Raw genomic sequence first — 21,069 nt, 5'->3', positions numbered from 1 at the left:
AGTGGTGATCACTGAAATAGCAGAGATTGACGAAATTTGGCTTGACGCAGAAGAAAAATCAAATGCAAAAAAATATAGTAAATCCTTAGCCATTTTAAGCCTTTCATACAAGTGAGCAATTTCAATGCTTTAAAGCGACTGTTTGATTTAAGCCTGTCCATCTCTGCTCAAAGTAGGGCTGGCTAAGAGGCTTAAGCTCAATCCTTTATACAGTTCCGAGAAGTGCAAGATGCAACTACACATTAAAAGTGCACTGTGTAACTTTTCTGGAGAGGGTCTACAACCTGTATGGAGATGTTGATTCTTTGGTTTAAATGTCCACTGCCCAAATCCATCTGTCTTGCATTTATTCAACTACAGGTGTTAATTTATTGCTACAAATATAGATATATAAACAAAACATTAATTCTTACTATGAGTGGGGTCACCTCTCCAGAAATCTAACCTGTAATTCGGCTTGCAAGTCTCCATGGAGATTCTTAAGTTTACGGCTATACTGTATAATGTTTTAGGCACATCTCCATGGAGACAAGCAAGCAACAGACCCTCCTCCAGACAAGTTATACACTGAACCTTTAAGTTGAACTCATGGTGTACATTTACATACTGAAACATGAATCTAACACATTATAAAGAGTGAGTGACTTGGTGAGTGTTTATTATTCTGTCTGGACAACCCTAGAGCAAGGCAAATATACAATAAAAAGGCAACGTCAGTCCAACTATCAAGATGATGCTTAAAGGTGCACTGTGTAACTTTTTGGTTGTGTATCCGTCACCTTCTTGTTTCTGTGGAAATTTCTTTGTTATGCTTAGAATGTTCCACAATATGACATTAAACAGATTTACCTTACATTTTAATCAATTACAGGTGGTTTTATAGCTTGGAAATATGTGGAAAAACTGGCGTTTTGTGAGCAGGGTTGTCTCTCCACAGATTTAACCAGTAACTTGGCTCGGTTTGGTCTCCATGAAGATAGAAAGGTTTAATGCCTTAATATGAAACATTCCAGGCAAAGCAGTAACATCTCCATGGCATTAGCAAAGTTACACAATGCACCTTTAAATCCATAGCCATAGGGCAACAGGACGTGAGGTGAGTATTTCTTGTTTTTATTTGTCAGATCACCTGTTTCTATGTGAAGCGTGTGAACTCATCTAAGTCTATGTATTACACAATAAATCAGTCTTTTCCCTCTGATGCAGAAGGTTCAGTAACTTTGTGCACTTTCTTTTTGGAGTCTTTATTGGTCAGTGGTGAGAGCCCTCCACTGCTCCCCGGGGACCCCCTGTGCTCAGTGCAGTCTTCAGCTGAAGGAGAACCAGGAGATTGTATATCCTCTTCAAACTCCCAGTCCTGATCAGAAGACGGAGGTAGACTATCCATGAGTTCCTAAAAGTAAACAAAAAGTAAAAAATGTGTCTTTCATTACGGTTATTTTATGTTTATGATTACTATGAGTTTATTTTTGCGATTTTGTGTGATTTGTTTGAAAGTGATAGAATCTTAAATTATGAAACATTATAAGGCTCTGAAACAGAAATATTAAAGCAAAAGGGTCCATCTCAAGGAATATTCCGTGATCAGAATTCATGACTCTAACTACATTAAAATTATGACAAGGGACATTTATACGTTAGATGAACATAACTTCTATATGGTTTCTTTGTTAAACCTTTATTTAGGTTATACATACATATGGATGTGAAGATTATTAGGTCACAATTTTATTTTTTAGTTCTCAATTGTAACACTTTTAGAAGCAAAATTAAGGAATATCCATCCATAAAAAAAGTATAATTCATGTAAAGTGTTTTAATCTGGCTGTTTATGTCACATTACCATGATAGATAATAGTATAATAATAATGAAAGAAAATTAAGGATTTCACTGTTGTTTGGTCTATATGTCAATAACTGTGAATAATTGCTAAATCTGTGTTTTTGCCTCACAATAATCATAACACTAAATTCAATATCGTGACATCCCTCTCCATACATATACTGTACATTGATATGGGTTTTGTGGTTGAACTTTGCACTCATCCACTTACCTGTTGCCTGTCCAGGTCCTTGTTTCTCACAGCGATAAGCAGGCTTTTGGTGAAGCTTGCAAGATCCTGGTATCTTTGTTTTTGGTTCTCTAGCTCATTCTCAAGGAACTGCACTTCCTCATGCTATAATGCAGGAATGCAATAAAAACACACAGTTGTATTAGTTGTAAAAATTATTTTTATGAGTCATTGTCATTACAATGTATAGTTAAATGTAATGTAACCTTAAATTCAAGCAGGCTTTGCATTTGCTCAAGGTCTGAAGCCATCATATCGACACCATCTTCATTCACTTCCTCATCATCGTCACTGACTTCTATTTTCTGTAAAGGAAACAAAGTAGATACACAATTGTTGTATACAACAATGTTATGAAGCTGTGAAACAGAAAGTAACCTACCACATTATTAGCCAGTGGAGCAGTGGACATGTCAATGTCATTTTCACCCTCTCTGTTATGGGAGCTGATGGTGCCATCTGAAGAAAAATATATATTTCTCTTTAACAAGCATCAAATACAAAATTAACAATATTAGCATTAGTTTACTTATAAAGATATGTAAGGATAAACTGTTGCATAGATGTGATTGTGTAACAGATGCTGCACGTTGGGCTCAATGATCTTACAGCTTAATCATTGAATTAAATATATATAGACTTATTGAAAAGTCTGACTTTGTACTACACTTGAACCAACATCTGAACCATGCTGAAGCCAACAGTGCACCATAAAAGTAGTCTGAATTGTGACTTTGATTGTAGCAACAAGATTCTATTGCATTTTCCATTTTTTGCACATGTAATTGACACCATGCCCTCCCAACACACATGCACAAACAAAACTAAAAATAACAGCAACAAAAAGGACATAAATATCAGATCAACCTTACCGGTAATATTCACACATCTTAACCTGTTTTTAGTAGTCAATAAATGTCACTTTTGCCATTTAGATTTTTAGTTTTTCAGTTCTTGATACATTGCGATTATCCCTTCGTCTTACCTTCAGACAGCCCGTCATTGGTGTCATCCGTTAAATCCGGTGTCTGGAGCCTGTCCACGTCGGGGCTAAGGGCCACGGGAGACTCATTTCCTGGGGGAGAGGTTGTAAATACTGCTGGCCCTCCTTTCGGAGGAGGGATCTCGATACCCATCAGACGATACTTCCTTCGCCTGTTACTGATCCAGGTCTGGCAAACAAAGCAAGTCTGCATTAGTCATACATTTACAAGCAGAAGAATCTATCCTCGGAGTCTCCATGCTATATTATCAGCTTCCTAGCACACAGGAATTTCCTTATTTAATTTGGCATATAGGGTCTTTGACTAATAAATGGCAATGGAATGGAATTTGTGTCGAGAGGTATCTCTGTGTCCTGGATGTGCATATTTTGGGGCCACAGTAACCATCCCTTGGCAAGACATATAACAAAAATCAATTTTCCAGACCGATTACTATCACATTCATTTAAAGGGCCTATATTACGCTATTTTCTGATTTATGTTGTAATGTTATTTCCTCATGGCTGACATATCTGAAGTTGTGTTTTGTTTCATTCACACATGTTGCACACACAAACCCTGCATTTTTAGGTTCTTCTCTCAAACAGAAAACACTCACTGTTTAACCTTGTGAGGTCATGTGGTAATACAGGAACTTCACTGTGTTTTTAAACTCCAGATGATGATGTCACAAGGTGGAACAGAGTCTTCTGAGCTTTGGAGATGTGGACAGACTAATGATGGGATTTCTCAAATATGTGTCAATGAAACAAAACAGAACTCCAAGAATGTTTTTGATGAGGTAATAACATTAAAACTTGGCTTAAAGCTTAAATTTCAATGCATGTGACTATGTGACTTTTTTTTAGTAGGGGGTTCACCATTTTAAGATTGCTTGGATTGCTTTGCCTAAAATATTTCACATGATGTTATTATTCAGTTACAAATGTTTTTATTGCCACACAGTACCATGCAAAAACTGTTACTGTGAATGGGGTCGCCTCTCCACAGAACTGACCCATAACTTTGCCTGATGCTGTCAACTGCTTTCTTTATATAGATAAAAGGAGTTTAATGCCATCCTGTGGAACATTCCAGGCAAAGCAATGATATATTCATGGAGAAAAGCAGGTGGCAGACATGTCATCATAAAGTTACATACGGCACCATTACATATGGCCCCGGTGTTGGAAATGATAAAAATACCCATAATTCCTCAGTGCCCAATACACTATTATATGGTATTAGACCATATGGCACTCAAGTCAATCATATGCTGTACATGAAATTATCTAAATAATAATTACAGACATTTAATATTATATCAAAGTTTTGCTCATAAACAGCAGAATCTCTCCAGAGGCCATAAAGTAAATTAGTAATTGAGCTAGCAGGAGATGGCAGTAGGTCATGTGTTTCTGGTCTGGGCCACTATATTTAGTCCATCAGCATGCCGACCCTGTTACACAACTCTGTGACTTTTAAACAATTTTGTCAAGCGTAGTTAAGGCAATATTTCTGATCCAAATGGGGCAACTGCAGCAGATGCCATGGTAATAAATGATATGCCATGATATGCTTAAGTAATTAAGTACAGCGTTTAGTTTGGAATAGCGTATGGGGTTTTCATGGTCGTGGTTTAGTTTACTCCTGTCTAAGATCTGAGGTGCACAGCTCAAAAATGCACTATGTAAGTTTTTCGTTGAGGGTCTCACACCTGCTCGTTTCCATGGTTTGGGGCCCTGCCTGGAATGTTTCACAGTATGCCATTAAAAAAGCTCTACTTTACATTTATTCAATTACAGGAGGTTTTATAGCTCAAAAATTCCTACAAAAGACAGGCATTCTGAATGGTGAGTAGACTTCTCCACCGATCTGACCTGTAACTTGGTCTGGTTTGGTCTCCATAATGAAGGAAAGATTGAATGCCATACTCTGAAACATCCCAGACAAAGCAAAAACATCTACATGGAGAAAAGAATTTGACGGACCCTCCACCACAAAAGTTACACATTGCATCTTTAACTAACTTTATGGTGAAGGGTCCGCACACCAACCTTGTCACCCTTTTTGCTTTGCCTGGTTTGTAACACAGTATGGCATTAAACTCCAAATCTCCATGGAGACAAGCAGGCTGAGTTACAGGTCAGATTTGCAGAGAGGCGATCTTGGATGTAGTAACAATGCATATTTTTCAAGAATTAAAAATAATTATAATGACATTAATACTAGATAGGTAAGATTTTATTTATGTGACATATATTGTAGACAATGTGACAGTAACATGCCCATGGAGGAAAGCAGAGTTGTACTGCTCCCAGAAAAGTTACGCAGTGCTCTTTAACTTGATGGTTTCAACCTGGTTTCAGTGCATGTGTTCTTCGAGAGCTGGTAAAAGGTCCTATATTACACAAAAAGATTCAGATCAGCTTGAAGGCACGTTATAATAAAAACAAACCTGGACTTGTGTTTTGTTTCATCTACACACATTTGAGTAACCTTGGTTTATTAGTCTGTCTACATTATATTTAGTTTATGAGAGATTGATAATTCCAGGGCTGAAATTATCCAAACTATTCTAGTGAAGGGGTATGGAGGTTAAAAACACAGTGGAGCACAAACAAAACACAACTCCAGCTGTGTTTTTGATGATGAATCAACATTATAACTTAGGTAAGAAAACAGTGTAATATGGGCACTTTAAGTCCTGGAGAAGTTTAGTCTTGAATTCAGGTTTATTCTTATTTCTGCCCTTGTTCAGTCCGATTACGTGTGACTTCTAAATAACTTTGTGCGTCAAAGTTAAGCCAATTTTTCAGACCCAAATGAGCTCTCTCTCAGTTTGTCGCCCATTATTAAGTCAAAGCAAAGTCAGATCTAATCCATTTTTCAAACAAGAGCACTTTGGGGTATATTTACTTTGACTATTTCAGTGTCCACGTTGAGCTGGTTGGCCGCAGCGTTGATTTTGTCTTTGCACACAGAACCCAGGCTCGTCATTCCTCGGTCCCAATAGCGCTTAAGTTGGACCAGATCCCCATCACTGAACTGAGTCCGATCCTGAAGCTACAAACACATAAATCTCTGGTTAGTACAAATAATTCACAGTGGAGTTTAGGGCTGCTTTTGGAATGCGCTTGGAATTAGATTTGGGACTGGTTTCAAATCAGGATTCAGTTCACATGCAAGCATATTATAAACCCATTATGGGGAATTTGAAAGAAGCTTGAAATATGAATTGTTGAACTAATATTAGAATCTCATGTGTTTCAAAACATTTTAGACCATGGTTAACACTTTTTCCATAAAAAGACCAGCTGTTCAAAGCAATAAAGTTTTACTGACATGCTAATCTCATTTTATTGTTACGGTATTTATTGCAATATTGCGAAGATAATGCTACGTTTTCCTTTTTAAAAGCCTTGGAAAGTCTTTGGTGCTATATTATTGTCATATTCCAAAGGATTAAGACAGAAAAGTGTTTTATAGCTATTATTTCTTGTCTGCATTGAAATGGAACAAAATGTGTAATTCCCTCTGTGTTTCAAATTATTGCTACAACAAAACAAGACTTTTAACTAAAGGATCTTATAATTCGATATTGTGACAACCCACAATATTATTGTGAGACTTTTGGTACAATGTCACAATGTTTCAGTTATTTGTCACATTCGTTTTTACATCACTCTTGATTTAACCGTCCTTATTTGACAGTGACGCAAGAGACAGAAAAAGCGAAAATGGGAATGACATGGTGGTAACTATTAGAGTAATGTTTGATTAGTACATGGCACACGGTGTTCCAGTTGAACCACCAAGGTTTCCTTCATTCATTTTTTATTTTTTTAATGGTGCAATGTGAAATACTGAGTCATTTAAAAGGTTCTCAAGCTTCACTTTCTTAGATGGGAAATCATACATAAGCCCCCAGTTAAAAATAAATAGTTTAGATAAGGTTTAGAACAGAATTTGAACCCGACTATAGCAGCTAAAACTAAAGCTACAAGAAGCGTTTATTTTAAAATGAGCACTCACCGTTCTCTTTCTCGAGTTGTTTAAAACCCAGGGATCAGCTGTTGCACTAACTGTCTGCAAAAATAGACATGCTGTTATTTTTCAGCATTTAAAATACCGCCATGTTCTTTTGAGTTAGCAGTTAAAGGTCCTGTATTATGCAAAATTGACTCTTATGAGCTTTAAGCTATGTTACAATGTTGTTACCTCATCCAAAAAGTATGATGAGGTATGGAGTTGTGTTTTGTTTCAGTCACACAAGTTTGAGTAATTCAGGTTTATTAGCTTGCCAGTGCCTACATCTCAAATGCTCAAAATGCTCTGCTCCACCTTGTGATGTCACGAAGGAGGGGTTTTCAAGATAACAACTATACTTTTTACCTACAAATGGGCAAAGCCAGGGCTGAAATTATCCAAATGATTCTAGTGAAGGTGTATGGAGTTTAAAAACACTTCTTGTATTACCACATGACATCACAAGTAGGAACAGAGTGTTTTCTGTTTGAGAGAACTCAGCCTAAATATGCAGGGTTTGTGTATTAAACATGTGTGAATGAAACAAAACACAACAATGTTTGTGATGAGAAAACAACATTATAACATGGATCAGAAAATAGCGTAATACGGGCCCTTTAAAGATGCAGAGTGTAACTTTTCTGATGGAGGACCCACCATCTTCTTGCCTCCACAAAGACTGTTCTGCCTGTAATGTTTCACAGTATGCCAGTGTAAACATGTCTATCTCCATGGAGACAAGCAAGGGACACCACACGGCCAAGTACAGATTAGTACTATTGAGTGGCGATCCTGCTCAATAAAAGGATGGCTGTTTTTCAAGCTATTTTTGAGCACCTGTAAAAGAATAAATGTAACACAGATACGTGTAATGTCTTACTGTGTAATATTACAGACAAGGCAATAACATCCTCATGGAAACAAGCAGCTGGCAGACCCCCCACCAGAAAAGTTACATCATGCATCTTTCAGCATTTGGATTGTGTTACTGGTGAATATTTAGTTTTCTTACCTGTGAGCTGGACTCTGTTGTGAGCAAGGTCTGAGCTGCCACCGCCTCGTAACCATGGAGATCATCATTACTTTGAACTGCTGTGGATTTGGAGCTAGTTGTCTGTTGTGTGGTGCTACTTCTACTACAAAGTTCACCCACGTTCGGGCTCCTCTGCTCCCTCTGGATGTAAGTTTGAGCTGCCATATTTGCCAGTTCTTCCTCCCTCTGCCACTCATCTTCCTCATCTCCAGTTTCCATGGCGATTGAGAAATTATGACTGGTGTCCAAGAAGCTAGTTGCAGATTGTCGATTTTCTGATATTTTTTGGCTTTTTCCTTGCGCCGAAATGAGCTTACTCCACTCGCTTTTTTCAGACAATGTAAAAACTTGCTGTATACGAGGAGTAGATGAGGGAGTATTTGAGTTTTGAACTGGTAGTGTTACCTTCACTTTCTGAGGAGTAATAGTATTTGTAGTACTTTGAGGTTGCGGGTTTGAATGAGGTCTTGGTTGAGTCTTGATTTGAGGGCTTGAGTTGTTAGACCATGGGAGCGTATTCGCTGTACCATATTGTCTTGTCCAGCTTTGAGGTATAATAGTTCCTACATTAACACCTGTCTCCGCAGAGGATAAGGTGGTCTTCTTGGCTGTATTGTGAACTACAGCCCCTGTCGATGGAGGTAACTGAGCAGGATTTTGAGCTAGTGAAACCGGTTTTGACTGAAGAGGTAAAACGCTAGAGTTATTTTTGTTTTGTACAGTTAGGTTGATGTTAAAAGAAGTTGTGTTCTGTTGCGACTCGGGCTTGGAAGGCGGAGGGGCCACCGGTCGTTGTCTGGAACGTTCAGCAGAATTAAGTGAATAAATACCAGTTAATATGACGTCATTGTTATTATTGTTAGTATTGCCTCGGACTGTAAGAGGCGATGAAGAGGTCGAGGAAGGTGTTGTAGTAAAATTTTGAGTTTGAAGTTTGAAATTTGAAGAGTGAGGAAAAAGGTGAACCCGATTTGAGATGCTACGAGCTGTGAGGACTTCAGAAGGTAGGAGGGGTCCAGGTACTATAGAAGAATTTGATAAAGTACCAACAGGTAAAGTGTGGTTGGAGAGGAGTCCCGCAGAAAGGCTGTGACTGGATAACGAATGGGACATTGCTCCGTTCTGGTCTGCTTTGGAGGCGAGCTTACGTCTCTTGTTTCCAACCCATGTCTGGAAATAAACAAAAAGAAATGTTTTAAGCAAAAATCAGTCTTATGAGCTTTAAGCCATGTTAGAAACGGCTTAAAAAAAAAAAAAAAAAAATTCCTATTCTTTGTTTGTTTTTTCATATGCAGAATTGATAACAGCCTTTTTTAAACTTTCAATGTTAAAACAAAGCATAGAAAGAGAATATAGAGAGTATAAAGAGAGTAAAATTATTAAATTACATGGTGTTCAAATTATTTTTCATTTATGTAGATATATTGAGCTAAACAGATTAAAAAATATACTTTGCAGCAGATGTCATCAATATCCCCGGGAGTGTGAAGCTAACTGACAGCACTATTCTGTTAGAAGCTCTGTTACTCAAGATGTGTGTACAATCCCTCCCTCAGTCATCTAGGTAAAATCCATGGCAAAAAGGAGAAATTCAATTTGTTAAATGAACAAAAGTTTATTTCTTTTTTAGTTCTGAAGAAGAACTGAAGAAGCAGCTTGGATGAGCTGAGAAACGTATTCAACCAAATAAACTTTTGTCCAGTTGACAAACTGAATTTCTCCTTTTGCCCTCTGTTACTCAAGGTACACTTTAATCTGAGCATTATTTTACCACAATTTGACCAGAAAGACCTGCTTTGTGCTGTTAAACAAGTCTCTCACACATAAAATTACAGCCACAAGCTAGCCAGAATTAGCCAACAGTCACTTTCACATTTTTATTGAAAAGCAAACACCTAAACAGGACCATGAACACTAATTGATCACAGGCTTTTTTCTTTTTCTACATGAATCTCTAGTGGTGGAATGATTAGAACACCCCCAGCATGCATCATTGCATCAATAACATGCCAAACATAAATACAGCAAGCTTTGCAAATGAAAGCCACATTAATAACACTTAAAACTGTACTACACATGCACCTATGGGATGTGGTATAGCAAAATAAGCATAACAGCATAATGCATAACCATTACATAGATTTACTGCCCTAATTACTTTTCCTTAATATTTCCCATTGTATTTATGTACCTACCCGGACCACACTGAAGTCCAGTTTGGCCTCCTGAGCACACTGCAGGATGAGCTGGAAGCAGGCTTTGCTCTGATTGGTCATCCCATTCTCATAGTACCGCTCCAGGATCCTCTGCTGTTCAATGGTGAAAACTGAACGGAGATTCATCTGTAAAAAGAACATAAATATGCAGTGTTATATAACTTTATACCACAGTCAGTTAGAATTCCAATTGTTAAGTGCTGTGTGTTAATGTTTTATAACACACAAGTATTTGATGCAATACCCACAGGTTATCGAAGTATCCTGCAAGATGACCAAAATCCAAATAACCAGCTGGTGTCCATCTCAATCATATATTCAGATGTGATTAATATCAAAGATGAGAAATGTAAGAACACATTTCTGAGACAAATAGTAACAAATAAAACAACTCGCTTGTGAAAATTTGATTGGGATAACATTTTTTCAATATTGACAGGGATAAAATGTGGGTTTATAACAAAAGATATTAAGTTAACCATAAAATCACAGAGGTCTATTTTAAAATTATACATTTGTTCTATTCAACACATTATTTTATGGAAAAAAAATATTAGTAAATGTGACCCATGTGTATTTTATAATACAGAAAATAAATCAGTTGAACATCTTTTTTATCTTAACATCTTTGTGTGGTGTGGAAAGTACACTTCAGAAAAGGGATATTTTATTTTATTATTTTGATAACAATTTGGATACAAAGCACATCTATATTTTAAATGTTATATTATTTTATAATATTTTATTCATAGTTGTAAGTGGAATAACACCATTCCTAATCTCTTTAAATTCAAATGTAATCTGAAATATTATTTTAAATAATTAGAAAACCTTCCAAATGAACAAGCTAACAACATGTTATCAGTTTATAAAGAATCGGAATTATCAATCTGAATCCATTAATTACCCCTATATATCCATCTGTTTGAATGTATGTATGTTTAAAATTATTTCTTTGTATATATACAATACATTTTATGGAAAAAACACACATTCACATTCTATATCCCTGCTCTTTGGCCATCACCATAACATTACCAAAACAATGGAGTAAACAAATGCTTAACTGCCCTAAGTATAATGTAGCTTCATTTAAAACCCATAAATAACAGATATTTGCGTTATTCATGACAGTAAACTAGCGTTTTCAGATTCAAAGGTGAGACATTTCAACAACTCAGTACGCTATGAGCATCAGCACCAGATAAACCAATGAACTACTGTACTGAGGGACTATCTTCAACTACAAAAAAAAACAAAAAAACTTGGAAGGCCAAAAGATCGTTTAAAAGTGAACTATTTTCATTTTGTGGGACTATGGAATAAGCAGATTAAATAACTTGGAGCAGTGTGTTACAGTCGTATTACTCATTAGCCCTCCTGGCATTAGTGATCAGTGAGGTCAATGTCCATTTGAGCCAATGTGATGGAAATATGTGTATTCATGTTGTAAAGAAAATATTATCATATCATATGTCAGTGTAAATGCATTTGTTCTGTGTCAGTCAGAGACCCAGACCTGACATTAACATTGTGTGAAGACTCAGCAGAGACTGTCTGCTGAGTCTGTAAAAATTGAATAACTCATGGCTGTGAAACAAACTTCACTATGTATGTAACTTTGTATTTCTGTATAAATACTCAAAGCTCAGATGGATTTCATAAACTCACCAGGCTTCGCAAATGGATTATTATTTATCATCAAGAGATCATTTTCCACAACAGCCTACTTTACATTTTAAGGGTTGTCATGATACTAGAATTTCAAACTTCATTCTGATACTAGGGGAAGAAGCCTGATACTAAATACTAATTGTGAAGCCACAGTAAATAATGCATTCGTTTTATATAGTGCATTTTTAAACACTTTTTTTAAACAAGTTGCAATGGCAACAACATTAAAATAATAATTCATTGTATTTATATAAACACTCAGAGGCACTTCACAAAGGATTAAAAGACACCAACAAATACAACTGGTACCCCATAAAAACAGCAATAGAGAGAAATTAACTGTAAAACCAGAGGGAAAGGGCTATATGAACAAATCTGCTTTAAGTCTGGTTTAGCACCTGGTATTCCCCGTGATTTTCCATCCAACTGCTAACCAAGCCCAGCCCTACTTAGCTTCCGAGATCAGATGATATAAGGAATGCTCAAGGTTGCATGCCAGTGGGTACATTTTATGTATTTATTTTTTTGATAACACAACAATACCTGCTCAAATATCTGATTTATGTAGTAGTTTTAATATTGATTTGTATCTTGTAATCAATTTATTTTGACGATCTAAAAGTATTTAGTTATTAATTTTAAGTAACAATATCCTTGCTTTAGGAGTAGACTATTCTACTATTTTACCCATTAAAATCTTTGAAATATATATGTTGTGACAAAGTGGATTCATTCTTATGTCTTTAATAAATTTTTGTTTGGAACTATTCAGATTTAAGGGGGGAAAAAACTGATATATAAATAAATAACAGAATAATAGTTTACTGTATTACATAATCCAACAATATGATGCCAAAATGCATTAGGATTAACATAACTTGTCTTTCTTTTTTCTTTTATACAGATAATAATGTGTCCATATAGACTTACAGTTTGCAGGCCACGCCTCTGGTCCCACGCATCCATCCTGCGGCTGGAGGGGTACGAGGCGGTCATCACTGAGCGCGCTCCATGATTCTAGGAACAGTCCTGTTTTTCCTCATTATGACAGGGCATGACGCACACGGGCAGGTAATAACAACTGTAGAAATAAAGCATACAGCCATATACAAACATAATCACTGGTTATTGTAGTAAACTACTATAGAAGTGTTTTTCAACCTTTTCTGAGTCATGGAACAGTTTTGATGTTATAAAAGATGTTGTGGTACACCATTCACTAGCATTATCAAATGATGCCTATTTCAGCATAAAAGGTGTTAATAATGTAACTAATTTGTGTGTATTTTTGGTTGAGACTTATTCAATAGATGACAGATGGAACAATTATTTATGAGGCTCAATATTATTATGGGTACTTTTTCTTTGTACTAGTGGGGCACTTTTGTTATTTTGCTCTACTACGAGTAGATATGAGATGCAGAGGATCAAATACATAACTTCTATGACTCATTATCCACTATGAAAGTATTAGATTCTGCTTTATTTGTTTTACATTTTACTATTCAGCATTATTCAAATCACACTAGTACAATGTAGGGATGTCAAGAGTATTGGGTTACTATACATGAATATACAGGCCACAATATAATAATAACAAACTACAAAATAATAATCAGGACAATTCTGGAAGCAAAATTAAGTCATTTCCACTCAATTTATTCTCAAAATGGCTTTACTTTGTGAGAGTAGAGTAGAAATGAAAGAAAATTAAGGATTTCACTGTTGTTTGATCTTGATGTCCATAGTGTTTTTTTTGTTTTTTTTTCCTCACAATATTCGTTACACTAAAATTTGTTATTATGACATCCCTAGTACAGTGAAAGGTTAACAGCTTTTTATGTGCCTTCTTCATCTTCTTCTAATCAAATGATTACAGGCTGCAATTTAATAAAATTGATTAGTTGGTTCAGCTATCTCTACAGGTCTACTGCCTCCTTTTGTTAGACCTATAGGATTACACATCTGTAACATGAGTCTTTCTTAAAATTACAAAATGTCCTAACTTTAATTATTTTGCGTAATCATGTCACACTCACACTCACACTGACAACACTCGTCTTATTTAATATTTAAAATAGGCCCATTTTGGGGGTCACTATAATCTCATTTTCTCACGTAGTTACTCAGTCATAAATATTCCTGGCTGGCTCCTGTGGTGAGGAAGAAGCTGTTAAGCCAGTCCTCGATGTAGTATCACTAGGGGGAGCAAGTTAATGTTTATAAGGGTTTAATAACTCGGGAAAGATTGCATACGCGGACGCAATGCGACCAATAAGCTTCGAGCTGATTTATTTAGGCAGGGAGACTGCGCATGGCCACAGTAAACAGTGCGTCGTGGGCATCGTTTGATCATTACGAGGAAAAGCACGGATGTAATAAGCGAAAAGGCAAATAGTGGGAGCGTCACCCGAGTGCGTCAACCAGGCAAAAGATCAGGGTTTAGAAACATGATTATCGCATGAAGTCTGTGTCATAACTTTACATCAGGGAGAATTAGGCTTAAAAACTGGGTAAGCGCTGTTGAATCAGTGGGCAGTCTGCATGTAGTTCGGCTTTTTTAGGCCTGAGCCGTAGCCAAACCTCCTGGGCTAGTTAGCATTAGCCTAGCATCCCTCCCCCAATGGATAGCCACGGCTAAACTTTTCCTTTAAATGTGTGAATTCTCGATCCTGCTGTGGTCATTTAGGCTGACCTTAACTCCGACCAGCCACAACGCGAAGACGAACGGGGAATTCACGTGTCCAGGGAGAAATCAAAATCAGACTCACCATTTCTGATGTCAAAATCAGACGTGCGTTCAAATTCAGCAGATTTCTTCAGCAGACCCCTTTTGCTAGACAATGAAATCAGAGCGTCCGATCATCAATTCTAATCATGATTGTGACGTGTGCGCAGACAGGAGCCAATGGGAGCTTAAGATCAGGCGCTGACATCCAGAGGTCCCGCCCCCCTCTGACTTTGTGATTACTAAAAGAGGAGGTCACAAAGACGGGCAGGATTTCGGTCAAAGCAGTTTCGGCCCAAACCAAACTTTGTATCTCTCGTTACAATGTTTTAAATGTAACATTTATATGAAATAATCAGAGTTTAGTGTGTCTCAAGTATTCCACTGAGTGAGTTTTACACCTTAACCTACAGTTATTGGCTAGGTGCTGTTTATTACTACAACCAATAAGACTGCTTATAATAAGATGATACTGGGGGAATTTGTGCAGTGTTCTTCTTATGCACTAGGCTGTGGGCTACAACGTTACCACTTTAATCGGATCAGTTAGGGCTACAATAAAATATGGTCAATGGTGAATGATTGTTCAAATATAAAAATTTTAGTTTTGGAGAATATGCATTTTTCATTTACATACTAAATTGTCTGTGGTAATTGCCATGTCCAAAAGCTTTTGAGAATATAGGCTATTTGTACCAAAATCATCTTCAGTAAATACATAAATAAAATGTGAGAGAATGCCTCTTTCTTAAGTGAAATCATTATTACAAGTATTTATTATATATTTATTTATTTATTTATTTATTTATTTTTCTTAATAAAGGTTCTTTTTTGTTTTAGGAAAGCTGTAGCACCGTCAAAAACTCACTAGCATTCTGGGGGACAAAACATATAGTCTAACAAGAATAAGGTTTAAACAGTGACTGATTTTGTCTTTAATTCAAATGTCACAACATATCACACCATATATAACCTATATTTCCCTTTTCCCAAGTTTGCTCCTGAAGTTTTTTTTTTTTTTTTTTTTTTTTTTTTACAGATCAGTGCATGACGTCACCTCCCTCAGATGCGCAGCAGGGGGCGCCCCTTCGCTGCAGAGCGGAGGGACTCCTGATGCTTGAATTTCCCTTCAGTCAAACACGGTGAAGTTCGCTAAACCGATGACATAAATGTGCTGCGCCTTCAGCACACGTGTTCATAAGAGGCATGACTCACTGCTACAAACGCGGTTGGTTCAACTGTGAAACATTTTAATCTGGTCTATCTAACATGCATGATAATTAGTTATTACCGCAATTTACAAAAATTAAGTTTAAGGCTGCTGCCCTGTTAAGTTATTTATATTCCAGTGATGCGTGCAGCTTGTTAAAACGTGGCTCGCTTAAATGTTCTCTGCCCTCGGTGTAGAAGCCCTCGCTGTCGTTATAGGTAAGTGCATGTGTGCGTAAAGCGGGAGCGACGTAGAGAAAGCTCCCTGTGCCGCGCGCTGCACCATTCCCGGTCTGTTATGAGTGGTGGCCCTTGTGATGCTGCAGCGAGGCGAGGGGAGGGGCTCCATCTCCTTCCATCGCCCACCAAAATCCCTCCTCTAAGCGCGGGAAGGCACGAGAACCCTCAGAGTGAGTGCGCGCAGAGAGAGGGAGAGAGAGAGGCAGGGAAGGAAAGCGCGAGGAGGAGGAGGGAGAAAACGCGCGTGTGTGTCTCCGTGTGTGTGCGTGGATTGCACCACCGCATCCCGTTCACCGTTTCTGCAGGCGGCCATGCTCACGTTGGAGAATTTACAAGTGTCGAGCTTTGCCTTTTTCTCACCTTTTCCAACCGCTCTCTCGTTCCAGATGTGACTGTCAAGGCGTTTTATGTCGCCCGCATTGAGTTCTGTGTCGCGCACCGCGGAGAGACTGTGACACCATGGCTTTGGTTATGGAGCCTATAAGTAAATGGACGCCAAAGCAAGTCCTGGACTGGATGAAAGGTAACGTAACACTTGTTTTATATGCGCTAATTGACATTTAACACACGCCTGGTGCGGTCATGCTGTGTGAATATGTGTCCTAGTGGGCCACTGGCTGCGTGCATGTGCGTGCTCCTTGTACAGAAAACCCGCAAGCTGACGTATGATTTTCCAACCACTGATCAAAAAGTACAGTACAATGCGTTTCTAACCGGTGCAGTAACATTTTAACAGAAATAATGAACGTAGCGGTAATCTTATTTCATCTTATTACAAACCAAGCCACCACAGCAGCAGCGTAACAGCTCTCATCAATGAACGTGAAGGATGGATATACAACCCATAACCCGTATGCAACAACCACCTTGCTGTGTCTACGTGCGTGCGTGTGCGTGTGTGCGTATGATTAATGTAGTTAGCTGCACCCCCCACCCCCCAGTGCCAACCGTACAGTCAGCTTCAGCACCATGGACAGCGCAACGCCGCCTGCCATATAAAGGAAGCGAGTCTTTTTTGTGTGTGCTGCACGCTTTAGTGGCTCTGCAAAGCTCCGTTGAAATAGACAGGATGAATGGGTAATAAGTAATCATGTACAGTTATGTGAAATAGTGGATATACTGGATATATGTGTGTGAATAGGGAACTGCTGTTGTAAGGCAAACTGTGGTTGTGGTGTAGGCCATTTACTGACAATAGGAAGAGGCTTGTCCGCAACCTTCCCCTTTAAAAGAAAGACTTAATTGCCGCTATAGTGTGATGATGACTCAAAACCGCAAGTCTAATCCGTATCAAGGCAGTAATGAGGAAGTTGAGCCCCAAGATACTTCATAGTGCACATCAACATCCGATGAGCAAGTGTCTGAATTCAAAAAAGGCATTTGAAAAGAACGGGCCTCCACCACCGTCAAAATCAATGTGAAACAAGTATCTCACAGTGAAAATGACTAATATATGAAAGCATAGGATTTAAAGAGAACTAAAGCTTGTGAAAACCTAAAAGTCAGTTCTTGATAGTGACTAAAACACTATAATGTGTTCAAATAACTTAACTAGCAGTAAATTAACTATGAAACTACTATACATTAACTAAAGCATTAACCATGCTTTATCCAAAGATCCAAAACAATGTGGTTATGCTATGATTAATTATTTCTACTATAAAGAACAGTGTTTAGGAAGTGTGTCCTGATCTGTGAACAATATGAAGACTAAACATGGGGAAATCATGTATTAACTCAGGACTAAACTAAACAGTGATTGTGAAACAAACTTAACATGTTTAACCTGCACACATCTAAGATCAACACCAGATCATAAAAAATCTGAGCCAGTGCTAAATAAGTTTAGGCACAAACTGAGAATTAAATCCAATTCTATTCTACTGTGGGCGATATGCCAAAAGGGAAAAAAAAAATCTTTCCATTTTGACTTTATCATGATTCATGCTTTAGTACTTTTATATTATCTATAAGAGGTAACCAAAGACATCTGTTTCTTCTGAGAGTGGACTCTTGCCTGTGATTGTTAAATCCACCTGTCACTCAATCGGAGCATGACAGAGACTGGCTAATCGGAAGAGAGGTTGGGGAAAAGTGGAAAATTGTTTGTGCATAAAGCAACATTAAACAAAATATTTTTGATTTACAATTATAGCATATAGTAACAAGAAAGAGATTGCTTTTTTTTTTATTGCATATTGCATAGTAAGAGATAGATCAAAATTGCATTGATAAAACATTTTTAAGCATTGTTATATTGTTATAGAGATTCTGCGATAAAAGATAATACTGAAACTACTTTATGCTACTGATACAATTACAATAATGCAAGATAATCCCAGTAAACCATTTTTAAATACACAGTGTAACTTAAATGCTTGAGCTGCAACAAATACGTATCAGAATGAACCAATAATTAGCCACAGAAGTAACTTATTCAACCTTGTACCGCTCAAATCTCCCCACTTTTCTAAGAAATTGTACACACTATTAATATTGAAACACAAAATATATTGTTCCAGCTATTGTATATTGAATATAGTAATTATCGTGACAGATCTAACTAAAATAAATATAACCAAGAGATCAAAGTAGTACTTCTCCAAACGCCTCAGCCACATTGTATTCTGTACCTGAATATGAGACAGAGGAGTTTTTAGATATTTATGATCCAGCTGAATTTATTGTGCGTTTTATTCCTGTAGCCTTGGTGACCACCCAAACGCTTGTATTTTTTGAAAGCAGATTTAAGAGGAAGTTGGTTCCGTTTGGTTACACTCTGGCCTTGTTATGACAGAGACAATCGGTTAGGTTCATCAGAGTGACATCACAATATATATAACAGACCCTCCACCAGGAAAGTTACACCATGCGTCTTTAACTGTGAGATTGCAGATTTGCTGGGCCTGTCCACATGAAACAAAAACTGGCACAAAGTTCAATGTCTTCTATGTCAGCAAATAAACCAAAGTGAAATTATTATTATTATTTTTTTTTTTTTTCTCACAGTAACTTCAGCTCCAGGCATCAGCTGAAATGACTTTAAAGATGCATTGTGTAACTTTTCTGGTGGAGGGCCTGTCATATAATTTTCTCCATGGAGATGTTATTGCTTTCTTTAAAAAAGTTCCACATTATAGGTTGAACCGAGGGAGACAAGCAGGTTACAGCACTATACTACATTACAGTTCACATCTGTGGAGAGTCGCCCTTATTCACAGAAGAAATGATTGTATTTTTTAGCAACAGAAACACCCGTAATGAATGACATGCTGACTGGATATGTTTAATGCCATACCTTGGAACATTCCAGGGAAAGCAATAAGATCTCCATGGAGACAAGCATGTAGCAGACGTCCACCAGAAAAGTTGCGCAGTGCACCTTTAAGTCATAAGATTAATGTGACATGTTTGTGCAGCCAGTCCCCAACAAAACATTTCTTTCAAACATTTGTGGATCATAAATTTGGATATTTCTTTCAAAAACAATCAATCTCCCACAGAGTTATCTTGCCCCCTGCCCTCTTTCTGAAATAATGACATTTTCAATTTGTAATACAAGAACATGTCCTATTTATCCAGGTGTTTAATGGACTCTTTGGGCACATTGTGGTCGGTGTGTTTTGATTGCATTTTGATGAGTGATTGTAGTACAGTAATGTCCTGGTTTATAATTGGTTCTTCCTCAGTCGGCAGCCATCCTCTGATCTGTGGAGGGCACTTCTGTGAAAAGCTTCGTGGTTGCTGTGTTCATTAAGAGACTGGCCACGGTTTGAATTTGGTTTGGAGGTTTATCTCTGCTACTCTGGTGCTCGTGGCTCTGGTTTGCAAAATGAAAAATTGGCTTGGCAGTCCGTACAAGAGGACTGTTAATGCGCAAATGGTTTGGGTTAGCCAAATTGGATTTATAAGTGCACTTTTATATTTTTAACCAAAATATTTATTTATTTTTATTTTATTTTAATTTTTTGCAACAAACTTGGAACATTGACAGACTGTATTGTAGAGAATATGTGGACTTTATTTGCCATTCTATTTCAGTATCTGCATGCTAGGCTGGGCTACATGATTAATCAGGCTCATATAATAACTAGGCCTTTTTCTGATTTATTTTATAAGGTGCCCAGAGTTGTGTTTTGTTTCATTCGCACATGTTTAATACACAGATCCTACATAGTTAGTCTGAGGTCTTCTTTCAAACAAAACACTGTGTTCCACCTTGTGATGTCATGTGGTAACATGAGAAGTGCTCCAGTGTGTTTTTAAACTCCACACATCTTCTCTAGAATCATTTGGATAATTTCAGATGTGGAATTGCCAATCTCTGCTGAAAAAAAGGGTAAAAGGTCTCTTTTAACATGAAAACTACTGCTTCGTGACATCACAAGGTGGAACAGAGCATTTTGAGCTTTAGAGATATAGACAGACTAATAATAAAGGATTACTCAGACATGTGTGAATGAAATAAAATGCAACTTCAAGTATATCTTTGATGAGGTAATGGTATTTTAAAATGACTTAAAACTCACACAACTCATTTTTGCATAATATAGGACTTTTAAATCTCAAACCTCAAAAAACATAAATGTATTTATATCTACATAGTTCCAAGCTCTTTTACTATATACTAATAAGAATAAAATTGGGTATCACATATTTAATGAGTGCCCCTTAACATCCACATTTCTTCCGCCAAAGTCTGAACCTTGCTCCAAACATGCTTTTACTGACTGAAGGTTTGACTGTAGACCGCCAGCCTTAAATTACTCTTAGATGATCGGTGAAAAAAAAAAGAAAAAAAGATGAATCGCACAGCCTTCCATGTGCGCTAAAAGCTCTCTTCAATTACAGATGAAAATTTGTAATAAAACATGGGAGTATAAAG

General features: G+C 37.3%; 1 protein-coding gene across 1 annotated transcript; it reads right to left on the bottom strand.

Moving 5' to 3' along the window:
* Positions 1-381: 381 nt before the first annotated feature.
* Positions 382-14,923, bottom strand: hdx (highly divergent homeobox). Its single transcript, XM_055148168.1, has 11 exons — positions 14,779-14,923; positions 12,938-13,088; positions 10,313-10,459; positions 8,097-9,287; positions 7,091-7,144; positions 5,975-6,121; positions 3,058-3,244; positions 2,455-2,531; positions 2,279-2,377; positions 2,055-2,177; positions 382-1,393 (listed from the first exon to the last, which is right to left on the bottom strand). The coding sequence occupies exons 2-11, from the start codon at positions 13,001-13,003 to the stop codon at positions 1,184-1,186; spliced, it is 2,301 nt and encodes a 766-aa protein (XP_055004143.1). The 5' UTR covers positions 13,004-13,088; positions 14,779-14,923; the 3' UTR covers positions 382-1,183.
* Between the last annotated feature and the right edge of the window lie 6,146 nt (positions 14,924-21,069).

The sequence above is a fragment of the Boleophthalmus pectinirostris genome, unplaced genomic scaffold (genome assembly GCF_026225935.1).
Source record: "Boleophthalmus pectinirostris isolate CB_2022bp ecotype Guang Dong unplaced genomic scaffold, ASM2622593v1 HiC_scaffold_1174, whole genome shotgun sequence".
In the NCBI taxonomy this organism is placed as follows: domain Eukaryota; kingdom Metazoa; phylum Chordata; class Actinopteri; order Gobiiformes; family Gobiidae; genus Boleophthalmus; species Boleophthalmus pectinirostris.
Note: the sequence above shows the minus strand (reverse complement) of the source record. Positions and strands in the feature narration are given on the sequence as shown.

Bases quoted from the DNA above. Each gene is read 5' to 3' on its own strand.
- hdx (XM_055148168.1), bottom strand. From the start codon at position 13,003: ATGACCGCCTCGTACCCCTCCAGCCGCAGGATGGATGCGTGGGACCAG. The intron at 6,122-7,090 runs GTGAGTGCTCAT...ATGTGTTTGTAG, and splicing joins ACAACTCGAGAAAGAGAACG to CTTCAGGATCGGACTCAGTT. The intron at 1,394-2,054 runs GTAAGTGGATGA...GTTTACTTTTAG, and splicing joins AGGACCTGGACAGGCAACAG to GAACTCATGGATAGTCTACC.